Here is a 10329-nt window from a genome sequence, read left to right on the forward strand (position 1 = left end):
ATATACAAGTAGCACTTGTTATGAATTAGCTGATAAAAGTGAAGTCCTTTTTCACAACCATTTGTGGTTCTGTAGCAGGAAAGCCCATGAGAATAAAACTTGTGTATCCCCTTCAGTCAGAATTGAAAAAATCATCTTTTAATTCAGTAGTCTCTTAGTGTTTGAACAATTGAGTACATAGGAATACATAATTACATTTATTAAATTCAAATAGTAGAGACATTAGACAGCAGCCACAACCCTCATACTGGAGTTACTCCAGAGGTTTTTTTCCCAGTAACATTAAAACAGCTAAACAAACCCGTACAGATGAGCTTAGGCCCCATTATGAAGGGAAATTACAGTCTCACTTCTTAAAGTCTGAATGAATAAAACAGTGTAAATTCCTGTTTCTTGTACCCTAGTATTAGAAAAAATAGAAATCTGCAGAGAATAGTTAACATCCAGGAGCCAGTTTCTCCTTTCACTTAATTACCACCACTGCTCTGCACAGTGCATTCATTCTCACAAAGCACAAAAGTGTAAACTATTGTGCTTAGACTTTTTTTTTTTTGTAGTTAAGAAAAGCAGTGCATATTTCAACGCTGCAGTTTATCTTTCTTGCTACAAAAAGGCATTCAGCAAAACAGTAGAGGAAAAATTGCACATTTGGTTCACCGCAGTTCAAGTAACAGCTGCTGAAACTGATTTTCAATGGCTCTTGGTCAACTTAAAGACCCAAATCCCACACCAACTACCTGGGTGGAGGGCACCTACCTTCCTCTGTGTTTCTGTCACTTGTCATTTGGAATCCTGGAGGAGATGTAACAGGTTCCAGAAACAAATAGTCTGTATTAACCGGTGCTTACAAGCCAACAAACCCAACATCAGGTTTCCTCAGGCAGTGGTGTCTCCATACAAAGTGCATGCAGCTCAACTAATCTTGTAGTTACAAAACAATTACGAATCCCGATTCACAGAATCAAGAAAATATTTCTTTTACTTCCTGGAAAGGATGCACATAACCTGTGACCTTCACAGCTGCACTCAGTGCATGAGTACATCACAGAAACTGTACACACTTCAAATGTGCCATTGTATTGCTCTAACCCCTCGCATTCCTTCCTCTGCTGCTAGAAAAGCAGGACACAAAAGCCAGCTGCAGCAGGGGTAACTAGGTATTGGGGTATGACCAAGTTAAGTGTTCTGTCAATGTGTAAGTGCAGGTGTACAGTTGTTAGCACACAGCCAACAAGGTCAGTGGTTAGGTACTCCTCGATCAAAACCAGTAATAATCTAAGTATTACTTCGGCTTGGTTTTACTGTTTGGGGCTTTTCTTAAAATATGTATTTAACAATTCTCTTCCTGCATCCTCCCATATCTGACAGAAAATGCAATTAGTCTCTTGTATACTATCTCCAAAAGTAAGAGAGAGACCACAACTACTCCACAGATCAAGCTGAATGCCCAGCGTGGCCCCAGGTGGGTGTAGATCTGGCTCACAAAAACAGGCCCAAGGATCCGTGCTCCACTTCCAGAGGCAGTCAACCATCCCATGTAGACACCCTACAGCGGATCAAAAGCTTATGTAAGTGATACAGGCATTATTTGGCTTGCCATTAATTCCAACCCATTAGCCTAACTAGCCAATTTGGAAGTACTTAAACAACCACTTATCTTTCTGAACTGATTAAGACACTGATTACTTTGTTTCCATGAGTACTGCTCAGCCTCTCCAAGCTTTAATTCCATGGATCCACTCATAGGTACTTTACTTTCTAACAAAATGCGTTCTGGCTCAAAGCATTAAGTCTCTTTCACCAAAATATAACATGAAAAAAATGGGCAAAAGGGGAACAAATTTTTTTGTTAAGCAATAATGTAAGTTTGCTATAGTGTTTCACTACTAACAAATGCCCATACTGGGGGTATAGTAGCATTTGTAACCTTTATGTAATAAATTTACTAAGAGACATTATTCCATCCTGATATTCCACATATGTAATTGGTAGTTACAAAAAGGATTCAGTCATGGACTGAACATTCAGAACAGTAATGGAATTTTCACGTTGTGAGATTTGCATAAATAGCACAAGCCTTGCTTTCTAAGTCCCCTAGAGACTTGCCTTAGATTTTAAAAAATATTGGAGCTCCTGCAAAGTTCTGCCCTGCTTAAACACACAATTATTTGGCTGGTCATAGAGGGCCCCTCATTCTAATAAATAGAGTGCAAGTCTTGCAGAGCGAATGAAATAAACCATTTAGGGATGGTGCTTACCTGAGGCTTTGGTCCTAGGACTTTTGAGTATAAAGTGTAGGACATGACATTACAAACAGGATAGCCCAACCCTATGAGCACATCAGAGCTGATGTACTGGGCCAGGTAGATCATGGGAGTGTTCAGGCACCAGGACTGTGTGACAGGGCAGCCCACAGGTTCTGCTGTGTGGTTGGATGGCAGCTGCAGCTCTGGCAAGCTCCAGAAAGGCGCTAACATTTCACTGGGGGCTGTTCTGGGAATGGAGCTGTTCTTTATTTCTGTAAAAATAAGTTATTTGTATCATTAAGAACAAAAGTGCAATAAAAGGCTTTCAAGAGAGCACTACAAAAGTGGTCTAATAAGACTTGAACTATACCTTGCCACTGGATATTTGGTAGTTTCTTCCCCCAAGGCAGTAAAATAAAGAATCCAACCAAGACAATCAGTAAGCCTGCATGGAGAATGGCACGCTCACCAGTCCTACCAAACAATGACATTTTAGTTAAATGTACAATTTAATTAATGTAAAATTTAGGTAACTGCTAATGACACAGCCCATTTGTCTGTGGAAATGATATCTGACCAAAACACCTGCAAGTTACAAAATCACAGTCACTTCAAACCAGCTTTTCTTGTGATTCAAGAGTAAAAGACAGTCAAGTAAGAGGGTTATGTTAACAGAATAAAGAACAATCACAACATCAAGGCTGTGCCAAAATTGGAAGTATTTCGTTGTCATAGTAAAGCCAGACTCATCACCAAGTAAAATACTTGAGTTAAGAGATTTGGCCTTGCCATAAAGCTTTTCACATTTAGCCAACATAAGTAACAAAATCCCCAAAACTTACTTTTTTGATAGTATTTTAACCACCATGAAAACAACAACTGATTCAATGCCAATCACGCTAAGGATTATTCCATTATAAAAAACAGCTTCTTTCCTGGTCCAGGAATACATATCCATCGTCAGTGGAGTAGCTATACTGAAATGACAGAAAGAAAATACATTAATCATAAAAAGCTTCTTCCATACATCAGTGTCCATACATGTATCATCCCAAACATCAATGCACTACACCAGCCATACTCTGAAGCACCACTAATCTATTTCTGATAGTTCATGGAAGGATGATGGAGTGAAAGCCAAGCCCAGAGACAGAAAATAGGACAGAATAGAAAATAGAGACAGAAAACAAATCAGACGCTGTGAGAACAAAAATAATAAACTTTTGATACTGTTTAAGTTTGAGCAACCAACCAGCCTCTAAAACCACAGTTTTATAAAAATAATGCAACTTTTGACAGAGACATATTGTAAAACAAATTTTAACTACATTAGAGCTCAGCAACTTGCAGAATGACTCTTGTATCCTCAAAGTATTTTCTAAGTTAAAAAAGAAGTACACTTGAGCCTGAGATAATGTTATGTTTTACTTTTTTTCTTACACACAGAAAATTTGTGAGTAAATAACATACCTCTTTAAGCTGAAAAAAACCCAGTCATATAAAACAGTGTATTTCAGAATACAACTGCATTAACTCTATCAAATACGTTTTAATCATTACTGAACTAAGAGATGCACTTAAGCTTTTGGAGATAATCAGAATCATACTAAGAGATCACACAAAACCAAGACAAAAAATATAGAACAAGATACTCAACTGAAAACATGTATTCTCTGAAAATTTTAGGCAGCCCAAGTTAAGCTTTTTTTTTTGTTTTTTTGAATATTTAAAAAGTTGAAGATACGGGTTTGCCTCCATTCAAAAGATTTTACATTAATGTTTTCTATACCACAAATTGTATGTATCTTTAGTTATTACTGACCTTTGACTCATTAGTCTGTATCAATACACATCAACTTGATTGCCTATGGTTTTGGACTTCTGCTTGGGAAATTGGGAAAATGAGTGGAACAGAAAAGCCTCTACATACACCCCCAGCCTAATTACTCTACATGTCTGAATATCTGGGAGAAAATAGACAAACTTACGTTTCAAAGACAGCAAACACAAATAGGATGACAAAGAAGAGAATGTTGAGTGCTACCACAGCAACGTGGTCAATGCTTCCTTCTGTGTTCTGATCCAGAACATCACTTCCTGCAGCAATACAAAAGAATCACCTGAACTGCAAACTGAACATTTTGTTATACCATCACAAATTACAAACAGCAATGATTCCTTTAGCCTTTAAGTATTTAGCATGCAAGTTGGTGGGCAGCTAGGCAGTTATACTTTGACAGTCAAAGTATAAAGTTTTTACATCAAAATGGAGTTGTTGAAATTTCAATTCCACTGACAATTAAAGAAAATTATTTAAAAACTTGTTACATGGTCTGTTTTCCCAATGAGTCCTGAGTGACAGCAAAATAAGCAAACTTCTTGAAATTTCTGAACAATGGAAACCAAAACATTCTCTTCAAAGGCCAAAATTACACAGAAAAATTCTCAGGGTGAAAATATGGAAGGATCCATACAATTTATTTTTTCTTTCCCTTCTTTGCTACCAGACAGCACTACGGACACAACATGACACATGAAGCAATTCCTGGACCAGCTAGGGAGGGATGTAGCCTATTTTCCACACCAACTTCCCAGTGCATCAGACTTTAGAATACTTTTAAATGCTTGTATGTAGTAAGAGAGTACTTCAAAATTATAATCACAGAATAAATTTTCAAGGAAACACTGGTACCTTCTCCATCAGAATTGATACTTTTGTACTGCCGTCCCATGTCATCCACTTGATGCTCCCTAGAAATTTACAACTTTTTTCATTAATACACATTTTTATTTCATCTACTATTGAGTCAAGTTTCTATTAAATTAATTGTAAATGTTATAAACTATATGATAATTATTTGCAGCTCCATTAAACATCATCTACAAAGCTGACACCTGACTGCAGCGATCACCAACCTATTCAAGAAAGGAAATACTCTAGTGGGAGAATATCATATATCCATATGCATCTGCACCAACGGGATAATGAATAAAAATCCCCCCTGAGAATCTCAAAGGGAAGACACAGACAGTGAGATCCCTACAGATGAGCTAACCTTATTTCTCAGAGAACAAACATGGGTAGCAACTACCGTCACTGAAAGTACATCAAGCCTAATTGTCTAATATCTTTAATTTTTTTAATCAGTTTACATTCTAACAATAACATCACCAAGATTCATTTACAAGCATCAGAAATATACAGGTATTAAAGAAGGCAGAAACACTGAAAAAATAAGTAACAACCCATAGTTTTAGCACTCCTGATTACAGGTTTATTACTCCTCCTGCTGAGCAGCATAGTATTTGCTACAAGTCACCCACAAAAACAAGGTAGGATATTTATAAGTTTTTTTTCATTTGATTACCTGAATATAGCAAAGATGAGAATAATATTAATAACCCCTAAGAGAGCTCCAAATAAAACTGGTGCCGTGTACATGTTCAGCTGAAGACAAAGGAATTTCCATGTTACTCCTTCTTCTCCAATAAGTGTAAAACATGTCTGAAAAACTTAAAAACATCAGTGTACTGTGAAAATCTTGAGAATCATAAAGAAAACATAAGAAAGGTTGTTCTAATTGCCAAGTAAAATTTAAGTACTATACCTTTTACATTTTGAGAATTCTACTCTAAATAAACAAATGGATAACAGTGGGATCTCAGCTAGCCGGGAAAGTACTTGATTACATAAAATAAACAGTATAAACAACATCATGACACTTATAGAACAGAATTCTGAGTGCACCAATGGTTAATTTTCTTGGCAGACAGATTTACTCTTTTTAACTCTTGCTCCTACATAGAAAACCTTGGTCCTGGGACTGGATTATCCCTGTGCTAAGGGCAATCTAGAGAGAAAAGATGTAGTGGGGGGGTGATATTAAATTTTAAATTGGTGCAGAGCAATTGGACAAGAATGTTCCATTTATATTGGCTTACAGAAGTATAGGTGAGTGGACTCCATTTATTCAATTGTGATATCATTGACAAACTATGCCTTAAAATCCCCTGCATACAGCTGCTGAGGATTCCTACTTCTAATGCCCAATTTCAACCTAGTAAGAGAAGTGAGGAAAGATTTTGCTTTACCTGGCCCTAATATGAAACCAACTGCTTGGCAGGCACTGGTATTGGCCATGGCACTCGTTCTTTCCGTCAGAGAAGTGGCACCCGCAATATACGATCGGACTACAGCCACATTTCCTTCAAAAAAACCCCAGACCAAGCAAGTGTTCATGTAAATATCAAGTTCATATTGTTAAACTGTTGAGTGACATTTATTTTAGGGGTTTGTTTCTTATTTTGCAAGATAATAAAAGCCAGCACTCCCTCCAATATTTTTACACAACAGCACAATTACACAATTTTGTTACAAATGACTATGGGTCCACCCTTTGCTTTGTTACATATTAAGTTACATAATTCATTCACATAATGGTAAATCTGGTATTAAAACATGATGTTAACCGTCTTACATGAGACACAGAATGTAATCATTTCCAGAAATGCAAATCCTGCTGTGTTTACCTGCTCCAAACCCCACGAGAGCACGGGCAGTCAGCATGTAGTATTTGTTGTGGGAATGGGGCACGTGGACGTAGGCATAGAGACAATTTGCAGCTACTGAAATAGCAGTGGAAATGACCAGAGGTTCTCTCCTGGGCCTGTAGTTGGACCACAAGCCAAAGAGGGGAGAGGCAACCATTTGGCCAATGCTGTATGAAGCTATAATCCAGCCCAAGAAACTTGCATCCGCTGTCGGATCAATCTGCAGGAACACGAGTCAGTTCTGTGGGTAAAGCACTGGAGTGTTTTATATTACCAGTAACACCCTTTCAGAAGTAGTACCTGGGACACCAAGAACTCTGTACTGTAATGCTTTGTCTGGGGTAATAAACCTTGGCTCACTCTCTCCAGCAATGCACCAAACCAATAAAATCTGCTTTGCTTCCAAGCCTGGGAATGCCTCACTTGCACAAAACTCCAGGAGTTTTTGTACAGCACTGCTGATGTTCTGGGCTAGAGACAGAACTTCAGCAGCATGGCAGGCACTTCCCATGCCAGGACCAAGCAGTCACTTCTATTGTTTCTGTACATTTTCCACACCACACGCCTGAATCTGTCCTGATTTACAAGGCTGGAAATGCATTTTCTTGTTTTCTGCAAGAATTCTGCATCAGCCTCACTTCAATGACACCTCTAGGTCCTTGCCCAAGTTACATTCTTCCAAATTTGCATTTGAAACTGCCTTCTGCAGTTTCAGGGACACTAAAATCCTAGCACAGTTTAAACTGAAGTTTTAGACTTTTATGCTGCTTTTAAGATTGAAACTAAGAGGTGAAAACATCCAAAGAAACTAAAATCACTATACATGAACAAGGGCAATCCCTGTTTGGAATATCAAGATCTATGTGCAACAACGTGACATTTACAGAGCAACTTCTACCTCCAGTTTCCTTTTTTGTTTTTGTTTTTTTTTTTTTAAATGTAGAGAAGTCTTGTCTACTATGTTTTAATAACAAGACTTCTATTGATTTGCTGTCCAAGAAATCGTGATATTGGAAAACCAAACATTTCTGGATTATGATGTACCTTTATCAATTCAGGAAAAAAACCTGACAGATTTTACAAGAAATAATAAAAGCTGTCTAAGTGGATGGCAGAATAAAAGTCTCTTAAAGCAACACACCTTCCTCTATTTTTCCTAAGTCAAATGCCAAGTTTTCTATTACCTACTTTCTGAGCAGGAGCTTTCTGTTCTTAATTATTAAAAAAAACCCATATTTACAAACCTTTTGGAGATATGGCCACACAGACATAATTACAATTGAGAAACCTGTAACACAGTAAAAACTGAAGTTATTTTAGTTGCCATTTTTATCAGTATTTTTCTTTCCTAAAACAGTTATTACAAGTTAATTCTTCTGCCTCTAAATGTATTACAGTATAAACCTGTGCATTTCCTGCTGTTTTAAGGAGTGGTAATTCCTCCCATTAGGAGGAACTATTTTTAAAAAATCATTTTTGTAGGTGCATACACACTAAAATAAATGTCCTACGTTGTCCTCCCAATGGAAAGACAACAAGGTCCCCAAAGTAAAAAAAATATAATGATATACTGACATATCTGCATTCATTAGTCAAAGATATTTTAATTCATGAAAAAAAAAAAAAAGAGTTATTGAAGTATCCTATCAACTTCCAGATAATATCTAGGCCCACAGAAAATCATCACAGATCAAAGATCAACAGCATTCTGGGGGAAGTTACTTGGGAATAAAATTTCAATTTGTCCTGCAATGAAGGTGTGAAGTCCAGTAAAAAACAAACAAATTTTGATAGATATTTTGGAATATCATACATTCCCAGGAAGATCTTACCTCTTAAGAATTCCACATTATTTCCATTTTCATTCCCTAGAAGTTTCACTCTTGATGATAAAAGTGCAACCTTTGCTTTGTTTGATTCTGAGCAACACCCTTACCTTGCCACTACCTTTTGCCACTACCAAACTATTAGGCAGTCATAGTCCACAGACTTATATAATACATAATTTCGTGTCAAGCCAGTTTTATTATGTATCTCATCAGATGTACCTTTCTGTTTGATTTGCTAGATTCATACATTCTCTTTTGAATAGTCAAACAATGCACCTCTTTTGAGGTTAGTACAGTAGTATTAAAGAAGCTCTGTAGCTGGAATTTAGAAAGCCCTGTCATTTTCAAACTGAAGTATATTAATTGAACAAGTAACATCGAATTCCACATGTATTTACTCACCTACACTACTGAGAAACATTGTCAGGTACATGATCCAGATGGATCGCCACCTGCTCTTATAATGTTCCTGTGTTTCCACAACATTCCTGGTTAAAAAAAAAAAAAAAACAAGAGAGAGAAAGAAATCATCAGATCCTCTTCTAGATGCTCCCACATGACACTGAAAACATTTTTCACCAGCCTCTCAATACAATTGTGTAACTCATTAAGCTGAAGTGGATTTCCGCTCAGCAAAGACTATAAAGAATTTATTTTTCGCTGGAAAAATACTAGATTGACAAATCAAACAAAACAACAGAAATGCTATCACACACCCAATGTCACACAGAGAGCTCTTGATCTAGGGAGGTCTCCAGTTCTGCAAACTCTTTGTATCGACACTTGAGAGCATCACAGATCATATAAAAGCTTTAAAAAGTGGGTGTTAAACCATAAAACCCTGGACATTTCCTCAGAGCTGTAATCTTAAAAGAACCACAAACCTGAACAACTCTTGATTTGACAAAAAGCAACATCGTCTGTTCTTATGATGAGAAAATAACACACAACGTAAAAGTTGTGCCTAAAAGATACAGCTAGATTGCAAGGGCAGAAAAAAAATTAAAGTAGAAGTCACAAACTAAGTTACAAAGCAATCTCTATCCAGATGATGTAGACTCAAGTTACAGATATATAGGTTCCTAAACATAGTTTATAAACGCTGTTTATGTGAGTACCTAGCCTTAGGCATATCCAATTTTAAGTTCAAGACACTTGTTTTGCTGTCAGAAGGGGGGAAAAAAGCGACGAACAGCTTGAGCCACACACGAAAGCTGCTGTTAAACACCCAGACTTCTGCCCCACATTAATCTTGTTCGGCGGTTCTTAGGAACTTTCCCAAGGGAGCGAGTTTGTGTTTTCCCACAGAGGGAAGCAGCCCCCGGCCCGCTCCCGCAGCCGGGCCCGGGACACTCCGAGACACGGGCTCCGAGCTCCGGAGCACTGGGGAGGGCGGCTGGGGCCGGACCCCGGCCGGGCAGCGCCCTCAGGCTCAGGCTCCCCGTGCGGGGCGGGGAAGGACCCGGGACCCACGGGCGACTCCTCGGGTCATCCGCGGCGGCGGCACCCCACGTCCTGGCGCCGCCTCACAGCAGAACCAGCTCCTACCTGCTCTCCTCCTCCTCGTCCTCATCCGCTGCGGCCCCTGCGGACCCCAGCAGGGGCTCCTGCCCTTCGGGACGCGCCTCCGCACCGGAGCCCGCGGCCGCCATGGCCCCGCAGCGCCGGGCCCCGCCCGCGCCCGCCTCACGCACGCCGCCAGG

At 38.8% G+C, this 10329-nt stretch overlaps 1 protein-coding gene across 1 annotated transcript; it reads right to left on the bottom strand.

Moving 5' to 3' along the window:
- Positions 1-116: 116 nt before the first annotated feature.
- Positions 117-10305, bottom strand: MFSD8 (major facilitator superfamily domain containing 8). Its single transcript, XM_058838330.1, has 12 exons — positions 10175-10305; positions 9029-9114; positions 8042-8085; positions 6777-7017; positions 6339-6452; positions 5615-5759; positions 4939-4997; positions 4235-4343; positions 3089-3223; positions 2617-2720; positions 2259-2518; positions 117-1546 (listed from the first exon to the last, which is right to left on the bottom strand). The coding sequence occupies exons 1-12, from the start codon at positions 10276-10278 to the stop codon at positions 1331-1333; spliced, it is 1617 nt and encodes a 538-aa protein (XP_058694313.1). The 5' UTR covers positions 10279-10305; the 3' UTR covers positions 117-1330.
- Positions 10306-10329: the final 24 nt, after the last annotated feature.

This window comes from Poecile atricapillus, chromosome 4 (assembly GCF_030490865.1).
Source record: "Poecile atricapillus isolate bPoeAtr1 chromosome 4, bPoeAtr1.hap1, whole genome shotgun sequence".
Classification (NCBI taxonomy): Eukaryota; Metazoa; Chordata; class Aves; order Passeriformes; family Paridae; genus Poecile; species Poecile atricapillus.

What these genes read in the sequence shown, in the direction of transcription:
- MFSD8 (XM_058838330.1), bottom strand. Translation starts at nt 10,278, where the DNA reads ATGGCGGCCGCGGGCTCCGGTGCGGAGGCGCGTCCCGAAGGGCAGGAG. An exon ending in TATCAATTCTGATGGAGAAG is followed by an intron (nt 4,344 to 4,938) that starts GTACCAGTGTTT and finishes GTATTGCTGCAG; the next exon opens with GAAGTGATGTTCTGGATCAG. An exon ending in GTTAAAATACTATCAAAAAA is followed by an intron (nt 2,721 to 3,088) that starts GTAAGTTTTGGG and finishes ATTGTTTGGTAG; the next exon opens with GACTGGTGAGCGTGCCATTC.